This window comes from Canis lupus, chromosome 20 (assembly GCF_003254725.2).
Source record: "Canis lupus dingo isolate Sandy chromosome 20, ASM325472v2, whole genome shotgun sequence".
In the NCBI taxonomy this organism is placed as follows: domain Eukaryota; kingdom Metazoa; phylum Chordata; class Mammalia; order Carnivora; family Canidae; genus Canis; species Canis lupus.
Window position 1 is genome coordinate 416,989 of NC_064262.1, and position 23,101 is coordinate 440,089.

General features: G+C 46.1%; 1 protein-coding gene across 8 annotated transcripts in view; it reads right to left on the bottom strand.

Moving 5' to 3' along the window:
* Positions 1 to 23,101, bottom strand: part of SLC41A3 (solute carrier family 41 member 3) — a 90,815-nt gene that overhangs the window by 50,281 nt on the left and 17,433 nt on the right. For 6 of the 8 annotated variants that reach the window (XM_025447579.3, XM_035703097.2, XM_035703096.2 and 3 more), the window contains exon 2: positions 15,679 to 15,965. In XM_025447579.3, coding sequence (XP_025303364.1) covers positions 15,679 to 15,933 — 255 coding nt within the window. In that variant the 5' untranslated portion in view covers positions 15,934 to 15,965. Of the gene's footprint in view, positions 1 to 15,678; positions 15,966 to 22,945; positions 23,074 to 23,101 lie in introns of those variants that run through there. The other 2 variants (XM_049098156.1, XM_025447663.2) reach the window with 1 other exon arrangement.

Sequence of the window (23,101 nt, forward strand, 5' to 3'; positions counted from 1 at the left end):
CTGTGACTGAGAAGACATCCATTCTCACAGAGCCCTATCCAAACTGTAGATTCATGATCCAACTGGCTTTTAAAAAGCCACTAAATTTGAGTGTGGGTATACTGTGTAGCAATAGGTCACGGGGACATCTCGGGAGCCTCATCCCCACTCTTTACTTTTCTCATCTCAGATAAACTAACAACTTCCAAGCCTCCCCTGAACTTTCAGGCTCCATGTAACCCCCATGTAACTCGATCAATCTTCCATGATCATTCTTTCCAACCCCTCTCCCAAGCCTCCTGCCTCAATGAATGGTTCTGCCAGAAACCCAAACCCCACTCCAATCACACATGCCCCAACCATCTCAACCCCACATCTAATCTGCCTGTCCCCTTGTCTCTCCCATGTGTATCCCCTCCTCTCCAGCACATGAACACCACCTTCACCAGGGTCCTTTCTACTTCCTAACCCATCTTCCATCAGAAGTAATACATGTTCTTCACATTAACATTTTATATTACATCTCCAAGTCACCTGCTTTCCCAAATATTCTTAAGAGCTATCAATTCATTACCTGAGAAGCTGATATTCTTTGGTCAGACATTCAAGGTTCTTCACAATTGGGGAGGAGGGAAGCATCCATTTAAGCCCTCTCTTTATAGAACATGGTCACAAACCACACTCCCTAGAAGGAACTTCCTGTGGACATTCATGTGGGCTGTGCCTATGTTCACACTGCTCCTTCTATAGGTTCCACACACTGCTCAGGCCAAACTCCCTCCAAACCTTATGGCCAAGTGAGATGCCTTACCATATTTGAGGCCATCCCAGTTTCCTGGCCAGAGCCCAACATCTCCACCAGAATTCCCAAAGCTCTTTTTCTGAAGACCTCTGAGGACAAGTCTACATTTCCCGGATGCAGCATGAAATGCACACACATTGACTCTCCCTTCCTGGAGTGCGCTCCTCTTGCTATAGAGTCTGGCTGACACACAGCCACAAACTTCAGAGCAACGGAAAGTATTCATAATTTATTCCACAATGAGTACTGGGGGCCTTATGTTTGCCAGACTCTTGGTCTAAGTGTCATGGTACATCTGTTAGCTGAAAGACACATGCTTAGAGCCTTTTAGTGTGGCAGCTAATCATAAAAATAAAAATGTAATTATGACCTGCAGTAAATGCTCTGAAGGAAACCCAAGGAATAGGAGCAGAGGTGAGGACAGCCAACCACACACGGCACCAAGATCTGCAAATGAATGAATGAACGAATGAAAGATCTTCATTCTCTTATATAGCCATCTGTGCTTCCCAATGTCCATTCATGTTAAAGCATTTCATGTTCAGTCTATCACCAGAATTGCAAAATATCTCTAGGATGTTCACCAGGAAGAACAACCTTCTGTTTTTGCAAATGAGAAGTCAAACGCCCTGAGAGGGTTTGCCCAAGATCACACTCCATCAGGATCAGAGGCAAGACTAAGCTCTGACATGGGGTGCAGACTGCTTCCACCTCTCCCTGTGGTTGGCTCCTTGCTCTTCTCTCATCTGCTGCTCCCCACCATCTGTGGTATGGGTCGATGTGTTCAAACAAGAGTCTGAACCAGTAGAAGACAGAGAGAAATGGTGTATTTCTTTTCTTTAAAATTCAGTTAATTAACATACACTATATTATTGGTTTCAAAGGTAGAAGTCAGTGATTCATCAGTCTCATACAACACCCAGTGCTCATTCCATCACTGCCCTCCTTAATGCCTATCACCTAGTTACCCCATCCTCCACATACCACCCCTCCAGCTACCCTCAGTTTGTTTCCTATGGTTAAGAGTCTCTTATGATTTGTCTCCTTCTCTGAGTTTGTCTCATTTTATTTTTCCCTGTCTTCCTCTATGTTCATCTGTTTTATTTATTAAATTCTACATATGAAGGAGGGGCAAGATGGCGGAAGAGTAGGGTCGCCAAGTCACCTGTCCCCACCAAATTACCTAGATAACTTTCACATCATCCTGAAAACCTATGAATTCGGCCTGAGAATTAAAGAGAGAACAAAAATGCCACAGTGAGAAGAGTTCACGCTTTTATCAAAGTAGGAAGACGGGGGGTGGGGTGGGGGGGTAGATAAAGAAATAAAAAGCATCCAAGGGGGAGGGGCCCCGTGAGGAGCCGGGCTAAGGCCCCCCCGGCAACTGCCCGCAGGACAGGAAAGCCCAGTCCCAGAGAAGCAGGACCTTCACCCATCTTCCCAGACCGAAAGGCGCTCCCAGGGAGTTGGAGCAGGACCCCAGGAGGGGCAGGGATGCCCTCAGGATCCCAGAGGCACTAACAGAGGACCTGCGCCCCAGGCGGAGAGCGCGCCACACCCCACAGCCGAGCTCCCTAAAGGGCTGCAGCAAGTGTCCAGCAAGGCGGGGAGCAGCTCAGGTGGCAGCTCCGGCGGCGGCTCTGTGCAGAGGGGGCTGCAGCCGAGAGCGCGATTCCAGTGGTGCAGGCCGCAGAGCCCAGGGCGCCGGGGGACACAGCCAGGGATCCAGCTCTCCCCTCGGGATGGGCAGAGGCTGGGAGGGCCCAGGACAGCGAGGACGCTCCTGCCCCCGCGCTGTGCAGATCGGCGCCCTCCCCCCTGGAACATCCAGGTCCCTACAGACTGAGAGCTCCGGTAGTTACTGCAGGAGCTGAATCCAGGGCTGGAGAGCTGACTGCCGCCACTGTTGTTCTTCCCGGGGCTTCACAGGATAAACAACCCCCACTGAGCCTCACAGTGGCCTCACAGGATAAACAGGATAAACATTACTCACTGAGCACTGCACCAGGCAGGGGGCTGAGCAGCTCTCCCAAGTGCTCACACCTGAGAATCAGCACAGTAGGCCCCTCCCCCAGAAGACCAGCTAAACGGACAGGGGAAAAGCAAGTTATTGACCAAGCAGAACTGGAAAGTTCCAGGGGACGTCGAGAGATTTACAGTATAGAGAATCAGAGGATACTCCCCCTTGTTTTTTGATTTCTGTTTGCTTCCCTCCCGTTTTTTCTTTTTCTTATCTTCTTCTTCTATTTTTTTCTTTTTCTTTTCTTTTTTCTCTTCTTTTTCTCCTTTTCCCAGTACAACTTATTTTGGCCACTCTGCACTGGGCAAAATGACTAGAAGGAAAAACTCACCTCAAAGGAAAGAATCAGAAACAGTCCTCTCTCCCACAGAGTTACAAAATTTGGATTACAATTCAATGTCAGAAAGCCAATTCAGAAGCACTATTACACAGCTACTAGTGGCTCTAGAAAAAAAGCATAAAGGACTCAAGAGACTTCATTACTGCAGAATTTAGATATAATGAGGCAGAAATTAAAAATCAATTAAATGAGATGCAATCCAAACTCGAGGTCCTAACTATGAGGGTTAATGAGGTAGAACGAGTGAGTAACCTAGAAGGCAAGTTGATGGCAAAAGGGAAACTGAGGGAAAAAAGAAAAAACAATTAAAAGATCATGATAAGTTAAGGGAAATAAGTGGCAGCCTCAAAAGGAAAAATCCATGTTTAATTGGGATTCCCGAGGGTGCCAAAAGAGACAGAGGTCCAGAATATGTATTTGTATGTATTTCATAGCTGAAAAATTTCCTAATCTGGGAAGGGAAACAGGCATTCAGATCCAGGAAATAGAGATTCCCCACCCCAAAATCAATAAAAACTGCTCAACACCTCAAAATTTAATAGTGAAGCTTACAAATTCCAAAGACAAAGAGAAGGTACCTAAAGTACCTGGAGACAAGAAATCTCTAAATTTATGGGGGAAAATATTGGATTAACAGCAAACCTCTCCACAGAGACCTGGCAGGCCAGAAAGGGCTGGCAAGATATATTCAGGGTCCTACATGAGAAGAACCTGAAGCCAAGAATCCTTTATCCAGCAAGGATCTCATTCAGAATAGGAGAGATAAAGAGCTTCCAAGATAGGCAGAAACTGAAAGAATATGTGACCACCAAACCAGTTCTCCAAGAAATACTAAGGGGGATTCTGTAATAGAGGAAGTCCAAGGGAACAATCCACAAAAACAGGGACTGAATAGGTATCATGATGACACTAAATTCATATCTTTTAATAGCAACTCTGAACGTGAATGGGCTTAAATGGCCCCATCAAAAGGCGCAGGGTGTCAGACTGGATAAAAAAGCAGGACCCATTTATTTTCTGTCTACAAGAGACTCATTTTAGACAGAAGGACACCTACACCCTGAAAATAAAATAAAAGGTTGGAGAAACATATACCATTCAAATAGCCCTCAAAAGAAAGCAGGGGTAGCCATCCTTATATCATATAACCTAAACTTTATCCCGAAGATGGTAGTAAGAGATGAAGAGGGGCACTATATCATACTTCAAGAATCTAGCCAACAAGTGGACTTAACAATCATGAATATTTATGCCCCGAATGTGGGAGCTTCAAGTATATCAATCAGTTAATAACCAAAGTTAAGACATACTTAAGATAATAAGACATTTATACTTGGTGACTTCAATGTAGCGCTTTCTACAATCGACAGATCTTCTAAGCACAACATCTCCAAAGAACAAGAGTTTTTTTTTAATTTTTTTTTATTTATGATAGTCACACGGAGAGAAGGATGGAGGGGGAGAGAAATAGGCAGAGGGAGAAGCAGGCTCCATGCACCGGGAGCCCGATGTGAGATTCGATCCCAGGTCTCAAGGATCGCGCCCTGGGCCAAAGGCAGGTGCTAAACCGCTGCGCCACCCAGGGATCCCAGAACAAGAGTTTTAAATGATACACTGGACCAGATGGATTTCACAAATATCTACAGAACTTTAATCCAAACGCAACTGAATACACATTCTTCTCAACTGCACATGGAACTTGCTCCATGATAGACCACATACTGGGTCACAAATGAGGGCTTAACTGATACAAAAAGACTGGGATCATACACTGCATATTTTTAGACCATAATGCTTTGAAATTAGAACTAAATCACAAGAAGAAGTTTGGAAGGATTTCAAACACGTGGATGTTAAGGACCATCCTGCTAAAAGATGAAAGGGTCAACCAGGAAATCAGGTAAAAATTAAAAAGATTCATGGAAACTAAAGAGAATGAAGATACAACCATTCAAAATCATTGGGATACAGCAAAAGCAGTCCTAGGGGGAAATACATCGCAATAAAAACATCCATCCAAAAACTGGAAAGAACTCAAATACAAAAGCTAACCTTGCACCTAAAGGAGCTAGAGAAAAAACAGCAAATCGATCCTACACCCAGCAGAAGAAAAGAGTTCATAAAGATTCGAGCAGAACTCAACGAAATCGAGACCAGAAGAACTGTGGAACAGATCAACAAAACCAGGAGTTGGTTCTTTGAAAGATTAATGAGAGATAAACCATTAGCCAGCCTTATTAAAAAGAAGAGAGAAAAGACTCAACTTAATAAAATCATGAATGAGAAAGGAGAGATCACCACCAATACCAAGGAAATACAAATGATCTTAAAAACTTATTATGAGCAGCTTTATGCCAATAAATTAGGCAATCTAGAAGAAATGGATGCATTTCTGGAAAACCACAAAATACGAAAACTGGAACAGGAAGAAATAGAAAACCTAAACAGGCCAATAACCAGGGAGGAGATTGAAGCAGTCATCAAAAACCTCCCAAGACACAAAAGTCCAGGGCCAGATGGCTTCCCAGGGGAATTCTATCAAACATTTAAAGAAGAAACCATACCAATTCTACTAAAGCTATTCAGAAAGGTAGAAAGAGATGAAATACTTCCAAACTCATTCTATGAGGCCAGCACCACCTTAATTCCAAAACCAGACAAAGACCCCACCAAAAAGAATTCTAGACCAATATCCCTGATGAACATGGATGCAAAAATTCTCAACAAGGTACTAGCCAATAGGATCCAAAAATACATTAAGAAGATTATTCACCATGACCAAGTGGGATTTATCCCCGGGATGCAAGGCTGGTTCAACATTTGTAAAGCAATCAATGTGATTCATCATATCAGCAAGAGAAAAAACAAGAACCATATGATCCTCTCAATAGATGCAAAGAAAGCATTTGACAAAATACAGCATCCATTCCTGATCAAAACTCTTCAGAGTGTAGGGAGGGAGGGAACATTCCTCAGCATCCTAAAAGCCATCTAAGAAAAGCCCACAGCAAATATCATTCTCAATGGGGAAGCACTGGGAGCCTTTCCCCTAAGATCAGGAACAAGACAGGGATGTCCACTCTCACCACTGCTATTCAACATAGTACTGGAAGTCCTAGCCTCAGCAATCAGACAACAAAAAGACATTAAAGGCATTCAAATTGGCAAGGAAGAAGTCAAACTCTCCCTCTTTGCCGATGACATGATAATCTACATAGAAAACTCAAAAGACTCCACCCCAATATTGCTAGAACTCATACAGCATATTGGCAGTGTGGCAGGATACAAAATCAATGCCCAGAAGTCAGTGGCATTTCTATACACTAACAATGAGACTGAAGAAAGAGAAATTAAGGAGTCAATCCCATTTACAATAGCACCCAAAAGCTTAAGATACCTAGGAATAAACCTAAGCACAGAGGTAAAGGATCTATACGCTAAACACTACACAACACTTCTGAAAGAAATTGAGGAAGACACAAAGAGATGGACAAATATTCCATGCTCATGGACTGGCAGAATTAATATTGTGAAAATGTCAATGTTACCCAGGGCAACTTACATGTTTAATGCAATCCCTATCAAAATACCATGGACTTTCTTCAGAGAGTTGGAACAAATTATCTTAAGATTTGTGTAGAATCAGAAAAGACCCTGAATAGCCAGGGGAATTTTAAAAAAGAAAACCATAGCTGGGGGCATCACAATGCCAGATTTCAGGTTGTACTACAAAGCTGTGGTCATCAAGACAGTGTGGTACTGGCACAAAAACAGACACATAGATCAATGGAACAGAATAGAGAACCCAGAAATGGACCTTGAACTTTATGGTCAACTAATATTCGATAAAGGAGGAAAGACTATCCATTGGAAGAAAGACAGTCTCTTCAATAGATGGTGCTGGGAAAATTGGACATCCACATGCAGAAGAATGAAACTAGACCACTCTCTTTCACCATACACAAAGATAAACTCAAACTGGACGAAAGATCTAAATGCGAGACAAGATGCCATCAAAATCCTAGAGGAGAACACAGGCAACACCCTTTTTGAACTTGGCCACAGCAACTTCTTGCAAGATTCATCCATGAAGGCAAGGGAAACAAAAGCAAAAATGAACTATTGGGACTTCATCAAGATAAGAAGCTTTTTCACAGCAAAGGATACAGTCAACAAAACTCAAAGACAACCTGCAGAATGGGAGAAGATATTTGCAAATGACGTATCAGATAAAGGGCTAGTTTCCAAGATCTATGAAGAACTTCTTAAACTCAACACCAAAGAAACAAACAATCCAATCATGAAATGGGCAAAAGACATGAACAGAAATCTCACAGAGGAAGACATAGACATGGCCAACATGCACATGAGAAAATGCTCTGCATCACTTGCCATCAGGGAAATACAAATCAAAACCACAATGAGATACCACCTCACACCAGTGAGAATGGGGAAAATTAACAAGGCAGGAAACCACAAATGTTGGAGAGGATGTGGAGAAAAGGGAACCCTCTTGCACTGTTGGTGGGAATGTGAACTGGTGCAGCCACTGTGGAAAACTGTGTGGAGGTTCCTCAAAGAGTTAAAAATAGACCTGCCCTACGACCCAGCAATTGCACTGCTGTGGATTTACCCCAAAGATCCAGAGGCAATGAAACGCCGGGACACCTGCACCCCAATGTTTCTAGCAGCAATGTCCACAATAGCCAAACTGTGGAAGGAGCCTCGGTGTCCATCGAAAGTTGAATGGATAAAGAAGCTGTGGTCTATGTATACAATGGAATATCACTCAGCCATTAGAAATGACAAATACCCAGCATTTGTTTTGACATGGATGGAACTGGAGGGTATTATGCTGAGTGAAGTAAGTCAATCAGGAGGATAAGCATTATATGGTCTCATTCATTTGGGGAATATAAATAATAGTGAAAGGGGAAAGGAGGAAAAATAAGTGGGAAATATCAGAAAGGGAGACAGAACATGGAAGACTCCCAACTCTGGGAAACGAACTAGGGGTGGTGGAAGGGGAGGTGGGCAGGGGATGGGGGTGACTGGGTGGCGGGCACTGAGGGGGCACTTGTCGGGATGAGCACTGGGTGTTATTCTGCATGTTGGCAAATTGAACACCAATAAATAATAAATTTATTATGAAAAAAATAAAGACTCCTAACTCTGGGAAACAAACTAAGGGTGGTGGAAGGGGAGGTGGGCGGGGGGTGGGGGAGACTGGGTGATGGGCACTGAGGTGAGCACTTGATGGGATGAGCACTGGGTGTTATTCTATATGTTGACAAATTGAACACCAATAAAAAATAAATTTATAAAAAAATCCTCCTTATCAAGGAGATCAGGCATAGTCCCCACTTATCTCCCAGTAGGGTGTATTAGTTCCTGCCAGCCCACAGAATTAGTCAAACAAGCCAACCACACCTTCCCATGGGAACCAAGGGCACTTCATCCTATTGTTACTACAAAGCCTGCCTCCTCAATCTCCTGGCAGTTCACTCTGTTCCCCGGTGCTACCTTGTGTGTCCCTGGGTGGTAGGCAGTGTCCTCCTCCCCCAGGCTGTGAATGCATGTGACTGATAAACTCTGTGATTTCCTCTGTTCAGTGCTGGCTTGTCATGTGTTTGGCCATCTCCATAATGCTAGGGTGGGAACCAATACCTGGCATCGTGAATAGGACAGCCCAAGTCTGGTCAGCTTTTTCCAGCTGCTCTCTGCTGACCAACCAGCTCCTGTCATGGCCAGCGCTGCCTGGGCTGGGGCTGCTAACTGCCAGCCAGCTTGTGTATTAGCCTGCTCCATGTTCCACTGCCATCTCCTTTCATTCCCAAGAACTATTGTCAACTGGCCATATCCTCAGCAGGAGGTGCGGTCAGGGGCAGTCTGTGTTTGGCAAATGCTCTATGATACTCGGGGCACCTAGTCTGACTTATAAATTAAATTGCCAAAATGGGATCCCATGAAACAACCCCTTCTGCTGAACTCAAATAGTTAACATAGTCCAACATAAACTAACATAGGGTCTTTAAGGATTGAAATTAATCATATAAGACCTACTTGGTAAAGGGTTGATGATTGCTACTGTTTCTCCTTTTTAAAAATCCAATTTGGCCTGTTCTTTAACGTGGAAAGAATATACAGTGCTTTCAAGCGAACCACAGCCTCAGTGCTCTGGTTCCATTCCTTGAGGCCCCATCTAATATTACTGAGATTACTGACTCCACCCAATCAGCAACCAGTATTTTGCTACTAGAGATCTGGCTAATATGTTCTACTCAGTGTCTATTTCAACAACCTCTTAGGTGCAGTTGACCTTCAACTCCAAATGGGCACCGTAGACTTTTCCAGGCTACTCACTACCTCACCAAGAGTGTGCACACTCTCAACTATTCGCACCTTTATCTAAGAGCACAGATCTGACATTACATTCTGATGTCCTCCTCCAAAGAGACTCACATGACACATTCATTAAGGACATCCAGATACTCAGAAAGGAGCTCACAAAAAGAGGATGGGCCATTACTCTACATGTAGGGCAAAGCTGGCCATCTTGGCAAATTCATGAAAATTATTTTGGTCAACCAAGGGCAACTCCATTCATGATACTATCAGAAAACAGCTACTGAACTCTCAGCACATACACAGTTAATACAAGACCAACATCTTTTAGTGCTTTTTGGATTCCAGAGGCAACAGTCCTCATCTACACATTTTCCTTATGCCCGATTATGCTGTCACTTGCAAAGAAGCCTGCCTTGAATGGACATCTCCAACAAAAAGCTCTAGAATCTGTCCCAATTAAAATCAACAGGCATTCCCATGTGCCCTCAAATACTCCTTCACTGATAGAGCGTTAGCAACCTCCTCGTATGCTTCCTGGAGTCTCTGGACCACATATCCATAATGGACATACAGTGCCCAAGGCCCTCAGATGCAAGAAAATATCCTCTTTGTCTACACTATATACCAACAAAGTAACAACTGCTGCCCACATCCTGGGCTCTCCTGGAAAGAGAGGTTCCTATAGATACTGGCGTGTGACCCTCCACATCCAGCTGTCCATTGAGCCTTGGGAGGCATAGCTACTGAGGTCTCCTCAATGTAGGAGAGAGTCAAGCTTGAGGCCGCTGGCTTATCCCATCTGCAGGGGAAGGTCTCCTGTTCTTCCTCAGTCCCTTGCTGGATGCCACCATACCAGAAGAGGTCACCCCTCCCCAGTCCCCTTGGCTATGTAGGGAGCCCCCATGACATCAACTGAGTGAACTGCAATGGAGTTTGTCTACTTTATGGATGGTATGAGCACCATGCTACAGGGTGGAGCTCATGTGGAATATTTATGTCCCTAATAAAGGACACAACCCACCCAACAGTCAGCAAAAGAAGCCAAGCTTTAGGCTGCCATTTAGCACTGGATGCCCTGGTCAGCAAATGGCTCCATCAGCACCTCTTACAAACTCTTGGGCCACTGTCTTAGAGTTGTTCCTTTTAGGATAAGGAACTCAGGGCACTCTTGCCTCAGAGACACCCCAAATATAAATCAAAATCACAGATGTCCCCACATGCAGTAAGGCCACAATGCAAGGCCTCCCTGGGACACCACTTGTCCTCCTTGGTGTTCCAACATTACAGATCATGGCCAGACCCTCATTTTGCTTCTCAGGATACATAATGCTGGCCCTACAGGAAGGACTCAATAAATAAAATCCCACCTCCCCTGGAGACCACAAGCAGCCAGTGGAACTGAAAGGCACACACTGGTCTCCTCAAACAACTCCTATTTAAGCTACAAGGTGTCAAATGAGCCTCCAGTGGGGCCAGGGAGCTGATTAATCTGGCTTTGGTTTAAATCTGGATTCACGCTCCTGGGGACACACACTCCATGCACCCCCAACACAGGCCCCTCCACTGCATTTATTAGCTGCAATGGGGAAGCCCTATAAGTTCACCATGGGGCCCTCAGCCCTCAGGTCAAGAGACTTCTTCACTTGGGCGGGAGGCAGTGTGCCTGTTCCCTAGAAGTCCCAGTCACCACCAAGGCTTAAGTTAGTGTGAAGGCATCACTGGCTCAATGTGGTGTGAGGCCTCAAACTAGCAGTATTAGGTGCTGCTGTGAATGGGGGCAAAGCAGGAGGGCTCTAAGTAGCCTAAACCCCAAGTTCCACCCTGATGTGCCCACAGCCCTTCTTACCACAGCACCTTCTTATCCCTGACTAGTGGGCTCCATCTATTTCCCTGCCAGCCCGTGAATAAGCCAGTCACACCCTCCTGCAGAAACAGGGGCTCCTCCACCTTCTTGAGATCACAGAGTGCCTCCCACAGCCCCTGCAGGCTCATGCTGCTCCCAAGGAGTCCCTTGTGCGGGCCCTACACAGCATCTGCTATCCCCTCTCAGGCTAGGGGGACATGTGATGAAAAACCTGCTGTATTTCTCAACAGTCCAGGGCTGGGCACCCTGGGTTCAGTCATCCCCATAACCCTAGGATGGGAATACTCCCTCACCAAGGGAAGGCAACAGGCTGGCCTCATCCCCTGTGGCACTCAATCCAGGCTTCAATCCCTTACCTCACAGAACTCTCCACATCCTCACTTCTCCCTCCTGCCAGCCCCCTGCCCTCCTCCCTGTCTAGGCTGCTCCATATCTCTGCTAAGGCATGATCCGTCTCAGACCCTCCCTCCTCTCTACCCTGACCCTACTTCCATGGGGCCCAAGGTTCCTGACCACTCTACAGACCAGCACTATGTCTGTGGACCACCAGTTTGAACTTCTGCTATGTGTAGTGCAGACTCATCACAAAGAATGGGGTTCTTTCTTCTTCATGTGAACACATTCCCAAACCTTGTAATATATGGGCACCTAGGGGCTGGAGGGCTGGATGAGAGGCAGCTTGTTTCTACAAAAGACACGGGCTCAGAGCCTTAAAAGAAAGAGTATTAATCTCACTACATTAAAGCAATATGCAGGGCGAAAAAGCCACCAAAAGCAAAGTCAAAAGACAGATAGAAAAATGAGAAACATATTTATAATCCATATCGCAATTAAAGGGCCAATTGCCCTATATATAAAGAGCCCTTAGGTATCAATAAGAAAAAGGACAACCACTCCATAAAAATATGGGCAAAGAATAGAAGCAAATGCCCAGAGATATTCAACTTTACTCATTAATCTAAGAAATGCAAATTACACTGCAAGGGGCCTCGAGAATGGCCCAGTGCCTACACGCCATGTAATCTCCTCTTGAACACAGGCTGAGTTCAGTGACTTGCTTGTAGCCAAAAGAAGAAAGATGTGCTTCTGTGGGGAGGTTACAAAAGGCAGGCTTTTGTGTCTTGCTAGCAGACGCTGCTTCCTTCTCAGACTGCACGCTTTGATGAAGTAGCCATGCTGGACACGTCCAGTGGGGAAAGTACTGAAGGTGGCCTCTGGGCAACAGCCAGTGAGGAACTCAGTCCAACAACTCACCAGGAGCTGAATCCCTCCCACAGCCATGTGAGCACTCCAGGAAGATGCCTCCGCCGTGGCCCAACACCTGGACTATGGCCTCCTGAGAGGCCTGGCAGCAGAAAACCCAGCTAACCAGGGTTCGTGGCCCACAGCACCCACGAGATGATAAGTGAATGCCATTTCAAGCTGCTAACTTTGGTGATAACATGTTACATCCAGATGGAAACTAATAGAGTGTACAATGAAATGCAATTTTCCATCTACCTGATTATTCAAGATCAATGGATCTGATAATAAAAACTGTGTTGCCAAGTGCTGGGAATCAGGCATTTTCCTTTGGTGCTGGAGGGAGTAGAACTGTCCCCACCCCCAGGGCAAGTGATTTGAAGATATCTGTCAAAGTGCAGGCACTTTGTAGCCACAAGCACTTCTACTGGCAATAATTCATCCAACTCACTTACTCAGGAGCCTGTTAAATGTCAAGAAGATTTATTGTAGCTTTTGTGAGAGGAATATTATTTGAAGTTGTCAGGAGCTGCATCGTGCCCCCTCCCCTAAACTGAAGTTCTAACCACCCCCATACTTCACAATATGACTGTATGTGGTGCCAACAAATTGAGCTTTTTAAAAAAAAATTTTTACTTATTTATTCATTCATGAGAGAGAGAGAGAGGCAGAGACACAGGCAGAGGGAGAAGCAGGCTCCATGTAGGGAGCCCGACGTGGGACTCGATCCTGGGTTAGCTGGATCACACACTCTGGGCTGAAGGTGGTGCTAAACCACTGAGCCACCCGGGCTGCCCCAAATTGGGCTTTAAAGAGGTATTAAATTGTAATGAGGTCATAAGCAGAGGCCTCAATCCAATCTGACCAATATCCTCACAAGAAAAGGACATTTGAACACAGACAGCACAGAGGGAAGGCCACACGAGGGCACAGGGAGAAGATGGCCAGCAGCAGCCAAGGGCAGGGGCCTCAGGAGAAACCAACCCAAGGACAGACACCTGGATTTGGCATTTCCAGCTCCAGAACCATGAGAAAATAAGTCTCTCTCATTTAAGCCATTTTTAATGGTTGTTCAGTGTTCCATTATAAAAATACACCAGAATTTATTTAGCCATTTCTGTCCAGATGTGCTTTTAAATTTAATATAATAGTGTGCTAAGGCTGCCGTCACAAAGTGGCTTAAATGTTCTGCTCATGGCTATGCGACCTCTCCCAATGTAATTTATAAACTTGTGTGTGGCGCACATTTCCTAAACCACTGTGGGAGACCATATACACATGTATGTATACATACACACGTGTGAGGTGTGTGTGTGTGTGTGTGTGTGTGTGTGTGTGTGAGGGACATGTGCTCAGTGATGTCATACTGACAGGAACATGTAATAAAAGAGGCTTTTTGAGAATTTCAGGTGTAGAGCACAGACTGCATGGAGCAGGACCTGAAGGAAGGAGGGTGGTGAGGAGGCAGGGGAGGAGATGGGAGTGGGGTGGGGAGGAATCAACCGGTTATGGGCACCAGGTCACCAGGAGAGGGGGCTGAGGGATCTGGAGGTCACAGGGACACCAAACATGGGGAATGGGGCTGAATCAGACTGGGATGGGGACTCCAGTTTAGGAGAGCCATCCTGGGGCCTGACAAGGTCCAGGTGGATCCTGGAAATGGAGCTGGTGGTCACAGGTGTGATGTCATGAGGAACTGGACAGCTGGGTGCTGGAAGGGTCTCTGAGAACCTCAGACTAGGGTGCGGCCAGGCAGGTGATGGAGTGGAGTGGGATGATGTGATAAGAGGGAGTGTGGGGATAGTGGCATCTAAAGGAGGCAGCAACCACTGCCTATGGCCATGAGACAATGTGGGTTCAACATAGTTACCAAATTTTCAAGAGGAAACAGAAATTCAGACTTATATATGAAATCTGATATTAGCATTGCTTAAAAAAAAAAAAAAAAGGTAAACCACCAGCCTTGGGGCGCCCAGGTGGCTCAGTCAGTGGGTGTCTGTCTTCAGCTCAGACCAGGATCCCAGAGTCCTGGATCAAGTCCCGCATTGGGCTCCTCGATCAGCAGGGAGCCTGCTTTTCCCTCTGCCTGCCGCTCCCCTTTGCTTGTGTGCTCACTCTCTGACAAATAAATAAAATCTTAAAAAAAATAAGAAATAAACCACCAGCCTTACAGCTAAGTGGCAGAACTGGGACTCAAATCAGTGAGGGGCAGGGCCTAAGTTGACACCCTCCCCACCCCCGCACAGAGTCCCTAGAGCCTTGAGTGAAGCATGGCTGGGAGCTGTCACGTGTGTCAGTCCTGCTTCCTCCAGCCTGCCCCACTCTATGATCTTTGTTCTCTGTTGCTTGCTGAGTGATAGGACAGATCTGGCCAGTCATGACTTAGAATATTCTTAGGTATTATGTTTTCCAGGGAGGGGTTCTGAAGATCTCCCTGATGGAAGGCTGAGGCTTTAATGGTAGAACAGGAAAGGCATGGTACTTTGGTAACTTTTTTGTCTGATGGGTTCTCATTAGGTGGCATTCTGGTAGGGCTGCAAATCAAGGGGCCCTGCCTCCCCTCAATAAATGATGACACTGTGAGTCCAGCTAGCCAAGCAGAGAATGTCCTCCCTCAGGGAATAGTGACTGGAACAGGAGTAGACATCAGGATCAATTTTTAGAGATTGACAAAGTGGTCTCTCTTTATTCTAAGAACACATGTACTAAGGATTAACTGCCAAGGGCCATCCTCCCCTCTAGGTAAGGAATCTCACCTGAAAATAAAACACAGCTAAATGACAGAAAAAAGGCCAGCATCCTGATATCATCTAAGCACCTGGATCATGCAATGCCTGAAATCCAACCCCTTGGCTATTTCGACTATATGAGCTTATAAATTGTCTTTTTAAAGCTTAACCTGGGTTAAATTTAGTCTCTGTCACCAGGAACTACAAGAATCTTGCCCAATTTGTAACAAAATGGTATTTGCGAAGAGAAGGCCCTGCCCCTTGTCTCTCAAGCTAGACTCAACATGCTTACTCTTCAGGTATGAAGTTCAACAATGCCCCAAACAGCACCATTACCATTTAGTTCCCTCTTACCTGGAAATAGTTCAGAAGTACGCCAGCCCCAGAGAGTCCCAGTCCTGCAAACAGGAAAGGCACTATCACCTGAAGGCCAATGGACAAGGCAGTCTCCCTGCTAAGCTCAGACCCCGGTGGTTTCAGGACTACCACATGGCTCTCTGATACACTCAGAGGTCCATCTTCTGAGGCTGCAGAGAGTCTTCCAGGACTGAGGGTATGTGGCAGAACCAGCTCCTCTGGCCTCCGCTGTCGAGTCTCTGTCCCATCCATGTGAGCAGAGCTGAGTCCCGGGCAGCCTTAACCTGGGAGACACAAGGTAACAGAGGCTGTCAGTAGAGCGCCTGACCATAGGGCTGATGTCCTTGGGCCCTCCTGCCCAGCAGACGGCTCACCCAGGGACTGCTCCAATGGTCTCCTGCAACCCCTATTTAAACAGCTTTTTATTTAATTGGCACATGTTTGAGGAAAAAAACACTTTCTAGAAGAGAGCACTAAATATTTACAAATTACACTTAGCAAAACTGGTGGCATAGGGAGCTCTGAGAATTCTCTTCTCCATAAAAGAACAAGAAAGCCAGTAAAAACTATCAGGATCCACTTGTTCAGAACTCTGGAAATTAATCAAAGGCTTGCAGCAGTGCAAGGAAGAAAGAAATGCTGAGTCCTCAGCAGGAACAGCAACATGGGTGCCTGTGATAAGGTAACTGTGCCTCAGTCCCACCCCTGCTCTCTGGCTCTGCAGCAGTCTTGAGAACCAACAGCCCAGGGAGAACAGAATGAGCTCCAGCTCTTTCAAAGCCTCATTCTCAAAAAAAAAAAAAAAAAAAAAAAAAAAAAAAAGGTCATTATTTGACCTAGCAGGTGGAATTGCCATGTACAGACTGGAGGTATCTCACCCAACTTACAATTCATTCAGGAGAAAATGCCTTCTGCCTGGGGAACATTGGTTGAAGCAATCAGAGGTACTACACAGCTGGCTGAGGCAATGGGTGGCAGCTGGGGCCCATAATAGCTAACCAAAAAGCCTAAAAGGAAAAGCTGGGGAACGAGCTGTCTTTGTAAATTCTAAACAGTTGCTAAATATTGCAGGGAATCTAGCTGGTCACTCACATTCAGCTGGGCATCTGCTCAGGAAATAGCTGAGGAGGCCCGAAGCTCTGACCTCCAGCTCATCTGGAGGCTCTGCAGGAGCAGGAGGGGGGCGGCATTGCCGGCGCCTGACGTGTGCCGAGCCCCCCAGGCAAAGACGGTGAGATTCCTGGGGTCCACACACATCATTCCAGGAGATCTCCTGTCACGCCTTACCTGACCACCAGCAGAGGTACAACACAGAATGCAAAGCAAGAATGCAATGCTGAAGAATTCAGCAAAGTCACTAAAGACAACAACCCCAGCAAGCAGCAATAACAAGAAACCCTGAGAAGAGGGGAGCATCTGATTTCCAGAGTTGTCACATTCCAGAATTTTAAATGTCCAGTTTTCAACAAAAAATATGGGACCTCCTAACTCTGGGAAACGAACCAGGGGTGGTGGAAGGGGAGGTGGGCGGGGGGTGGGGGTCACTGGGTGGCGGGCACTGAAAGGGCACTTGACGGGATGAGTACTGGGTGTTATTCTGTATGTTGACAAATTGAACACCAATAAAAAATAAATTTAAAAAAATATGAGACCTGCAAGGAATCATGACACGGTGAGCTATGCACAGGGATAAAAAGCAATTAATAAAATATATCATGAGGAAGCCCAGACATTGGACTAACTAGGCAAGAACTTTAAATAGCTATTTTTTAAAAAATAAAAAATAAATCAACTTTTTATTTTATTTTTTTAAATGTATTTATTTATTTTATGATAGTCACACACAGAGAGAGAGAGAGGCAGAGACACAGGCAGAGGGAGAAGCAGGCTCCATGCACCGGGAGCCCGACGTGGGATTCGATCCCGGGTCTCCAGGATCGCGCCCTGGGCCAAAGGCAGGCGCCAAACCGCTGCGCCACCCAGGGATCCCTAAATCAACTTTTTAAATATGTTCAAAGAACTTAGGTAACTATGCATGAAGAACTAGAAAAGTATGAAAATGAAGTCTAACCAAATAAGGACTATCAATAAAGAGATAAAAACTACTTTTAAAAGAACCAAATAGAAATTCTGGAGTCGTAAAATAAAATAACCAAAATGTAAAATTCCCTTGAGGAGTGCGCCAGTTGACCTGGGCGGGAGAGTAAGGAACCACTGAACTGAAAGATAAATCAGCAGATATTATCCAACCCGAAGAACAGAAAGAAAACGAGATGAAGAAAAATGAACCAGTCCTCAGTGGGCTACGGGACACCATCAAAGCATCCAGCGTAACAGGAGGCTCAGAAAGGGATGAGAGATCAGAATATCTGAAGACATAACAGGCAAAACCTTTCCAGATATGGTCAGAAAGATTTCCATATTCAAGAAGCTCAACAAATTCCAAGTAAAGTAAATTTAGAGATCCACACAAAGACACACTATCCTCAAACAATGACAAAGAATCTTAAAGGCAGGGAGAAGCCCCCCTTCATGCACCAGAGCTCCTCAAGAAGATTAACAGCTTAATTCTCATCAGAAACCACCAAGGAAGAAATGGGTAGGAAATATCAGAAAGGGAGACAGAACATAAAGACTCCTAACTCTCGGGAATCCTGGGTGGCGCAGCGGCTTGGCGCCTGCCTTTGGCCCAGGGCGCGATCCTGGAGACCCAGGATCGAATCCCACGTCGGGCTCCCGGTGCATGGAGCCTGCTTCTCCCTCTGCCTGTGTCTCTGCCTCTCTCTCTCTCTCTGTGTAACTATCATAAATAAATAAAAATTAAAAAAAAAGACTCCTAACTCTGGCAAACGAACTAGGGGTGGTGGAAGGGGAGGAGGACAGGGGGGTGGGGGTGAATGGGTGTCAGGCACTGAGGGGGGCACTTGATGGGATGAGCACTGGGTGATATTCTGTATGTTGGCAAATTGAACACCAATAAAAAATTTATTAAAAAAAAAAAGAAACCACCAAGGCCAGAGGCAACAGGATGACATATTCCAAGTGCTTAAAGAATGAGACCACCAATCGAGAGCTCTGTAAGGAGCAAACAAAGGTAGCCTTCAAAAATGAAGGACAAATTGAGAGATTCCCAGAGGAACAAAGACCAAGAGAATTTGACACTAGCACACCTGTCTACGGGGAACACCAAAGAAAGTCCTTCAGGCTTCAACTGACAGGACCCAGATAGCAGTTCTTATCCACAAAAAGAAATCCAGAGTGTGAGCAAAGGTAACTACATAGAGAAATAAAACAAACAAAAAAACAGTATAAATGTATTTTTGTTCGTAGCTCTTTTTTCTCTTATCCAATCCAAAGACAGCTGCGTAATTCAGCGATTATATTGGTGTAAACATGTATTTTCTGTTCTCTTGAATCATACATTTTGAAGGGGCAAATTTTATGGTATGTGATTTGTAGCTCAATAAAAAATATTCGTGAATTATTTATGGAAAATAAGGTCAAGAAGCAGAAGGCCACCAGCTTCCCGAAGTGTCTGAGCCCCTGTCCAATAACAGCCCCTGCTCTTTATCACAGAGGCCCAGTGTCCAAGCTCCTCGGTTTTTGTTTCATTCCTTCCTTAGTGTTACCAACTGCGAGTGCAGTCCTCAACATAGTGTTCTGCTCACTTTACGATTTAGATTAGCAAAGTCACACTCCATCCATCCGTGTCTGATTTGTTTAGCCCGACGTTAAGTTTCTCACGTTCATCTTTGTGTATGGTGTAAGAAAATGGTCTAGTTTCATTCTTCTGCATGTGGATGTCCAATTTTCCCAGCACCATTTATTGAAGAGACTGTCCTTTTTCCAGTGGATAGTCTTTCCTGCTTTGTCGAATATTAGTTGACCATAGAGTTCAGGGTCCACTTCTGGGTTCTCTATTCTGTTCCATTGATCTATGAGTCTGTTTTTGTGCCAGTACCACACTGTCTTGATGACCACAGCTTTGTAGTACAACCTGAAATCTGGCATTGTGATGCCCCCAGCTCTGGTTTTCTTTTTTAATATTCCCCTGGCTATTCGGGGTCTTTTCTGATTCTATACAAATCTTAAGATGATCAGCCAGACTGTAGGACCATCTCTTTTCACTGCTACATAGAATGTGACATGCCATGATCCCCCCTGTTCTACTCTTGAAGGACATCCTTTCCAAAATAAAAATCACTTGATTTTTTTTTAAGATTTTATTTATTCAGAGAGACAGAGAGAGAGAGAGAGAGAGAGAGAGGCAGAGACACAGGCAGAAGGAGAAGCAGGCTCCATGCAGGGAGCCGGACGTGGGACTTGATCCCGGGACTCCAGGATCACGCCCTGGGCCGAAGGCAGGCGCTCAACCGCTGAGCCACCCAGGCAACCCACTTGATTGATTTTTAATACACAAGTAATGTGTTCAAAAGAAATACAATTTAGAAAACACAAAAAGGTATAAATATGGAAGTTTAAATCATCAACATTTTTTAAAAGATTTTATTTATTTGGTAGGAAGTATGGGGGGGTGCGGGGGGAGAAACAGCACCCCCCCCCACCGCAGGCTGAACAGAGTGCCGGTTGCAGGGCTCCATCTCAGGACCCTGAGATCATGACCTGAGCTCACAGCAGATGCCTCACTGCCTGAGCCACTGTGGTGCCCCAAGTCATCAACAATTTTACTGCCCCCAAATAAGTAATGCTAAATCTAGTATATACCCTTCCAGTGTACACAAACACACACACACTATTTTTTTTAATGTTCTAGATCCCAGGCTGTTTTATTTAATAAAATGTATATACCTGTCCACCTCTAGTTTTAGCATAATTTTTATGGCTTCTTATGTCATCCTTGACAGTGCACCCAGGTGTTGGTAAAACTTTCTTTTCCACAGGATTTATAGACTGAAGAAGAGCAGAGAGAAGAACCCAGCACAGACAAGTTGCTACATGTTTTAACTTGTATCCACAAGCTGCCCAAGGCCACCAGCCCCATTTCCTCATTGGCAGGGGGGCCACGGGTGCACTGTGCACAGCAGGTTTATTGAGTCAGCAGAGACGCTGGGCCTGTGAGCACAGACTGAATGAGCAATGGGTAAGCAGGGCACAGGGGAAGCCTCACACCTTTTAGGGACACCTCTGAAGGTAGGAACAATCCCCACACACAAGCCTATAGAACTTGGGCCAAGGCAGGCTTTGCTCGGCTCAAAAAGGCAATAAACCACACACACACAGAAAAGAAAAAAAAAGGTAATGGGAATTACTTATTCCTGCATGACTCCACTGTCCTAAAGGCTTTGTAGCAGCGCCAGCAGTAGGATAGGAAATGTCTGCTCCTCTTGCCACACCAGGGCAGTGCCACCCTAGCCTCCACCCTGGTCCTGCCCCCACAGGAGCCACCCTTACCTGGCTGGTCCAGGCGCAGGTCATTCGTTAGAACTGAGACCCACACCCCACCTTCCCAGTGGCTTTCCTGTCCTAGACCCTCTAAGCCTGAACCTTAGACCCTTGAGACAAACCAACCACTCTCTTTAAATGCATCACATGCTGTGCAGAAATGCTGGTAAACTGAGTCAGGCCCACTAGGGAGGCCTGGCCATTGCGGCAAAGTGGGTCATGGTAGAGAGATGAGTCCCAGACCCACCATCACTGGGAGCACATGCAGAGCTGTCAGCTTGGGCTCAGGTCCCCATTCTGCTGTTCTATGCAGCTCCCCTGGAACCCACAGGGTTGAAGGACAATCAGAACAGGGCTGGGGGGCTCTGGGTCCCTGAAGTGCCAGATCCACAATCTCTTCAAACAAATAATAGACACAGCTACCCATGACCCATGCGGTGGGCCTCCATACCCGGTACCCCCACCAGGAAGGTCTATTACTGCCTGCATCACATGGCAGAGGAAACAGGATAAAGGGGGCGAGGAGTCCCAAAGCCCACCTCAGCCTCTCAAGGACTTGCACTCACCAGGGTCTCCTCTCTCCTGCCTTTTCAGTTTCTCCCCCTCTACCTCTGTGGGATCATCTGATGAAAATAGGTCCTTGTTCTAGAATCTTCTCGAACATGCTCTCTTGACCTCATGCCCACCCTCTAGCTTGCACACTATTTCTCTCCTCCCTCCCAGGACACAACGAAACAGACACATCCTCACTGTCTCTGTGTCCTTGTCTCTGTGCTCAATACCCATCTGGCTCCTTCCTGCACACGTGGCCCTTGCCAAGGCCAGCGGTCACCTACATGATGCCAAACAGTTTCCCCAGACCTTAGTGTGGCATGAGACACTCTCAGGGACTTGAGACCTGCCACCCAGGCCTCCCCACATCCTGGCCCCAGCAGTGTGCCCTCCACCCCCTCCTGCCTGTGACTTTAACTCCTGCTCCTTTCATCCCTCCTGATAAAGTCTGCTGACCCTCAAGAACAATGCCCTGCTCTCAGTTCTGAAACTGGCTGGACTGGGACTGCCCCCTTTCTGCTCGGTCTAGGGAAATTTGGACCAATACCTTCCTGCTAAAGTCCGTAGAGCATTCCACCCTCCTTCTCCAAACTAGAATGCTCTTTTGGAGAATAAATACAGTGTTACTGGTGCTGGGGCTGTGTTTCTCCTGAGGATCCCTGAGGCTCCTTTGTTGTGTGTGCCTCACATGAAGAGTTCGATGGCCAAGGTGTCCATGTCAAAGACATCCACGAACCCAGCTGTATGACACAACTCCTAATAAACCAACCGAACAGCCAGGCCCCCGCACCCACGGAGCCCCATGTCAGCAAGTCCTGGCTAACCTGATCGCTGACTGCCTGAGGGATCCCACTTCTCCCTTCCCTCATTCTAATTCTTGCTCTTAGGTTTTAAGTCAACCAATCAACAGTGAACCCATGAAACCCTAGTCATCCCACCCTAGCAAAGCAGAGCCCTGTGTCCTCACACCCTCCCTCTCTCCCTAAAAGCATACTGTGTGGCACACAAACATGCCGTGTCCCTTCCAGGACCTGCGAGCAATAAAGCTCGTTCTTCCAAGTTCCCTGATGTTTTTTGCTAAGATGCTCCCTGTGATGACAAAACCACAAGGGCCAGTCCAGCCTCAACAATGGGGAACTGGCTGGGGGTTCATCACAAGTGGTACAGGCCCACAGGTCTCTCTGGCCTGTACAGCATCACCGTGGGAAGGCTGAGATGGACATCACACCCTTCTCCTTCTAGCTTTGGGCTGCCAGATTTAGCAGATGAAATGGGACACATTTATGCTGAAGAGTGATTCATTGTTTACCTGAAATTCTGGGTCTTTCCTGGTGGCCCTTCCCAGGTTTCCATGCATGCCTCATTTTGTCCTATCCACTGTTGTCCTACTGTCTCTTTTCCTGGTGTGGCTTCTGCCCCCATTCCAGCGCTGACACTCCAGATGCTCCTCACTTCTGTGCACAGG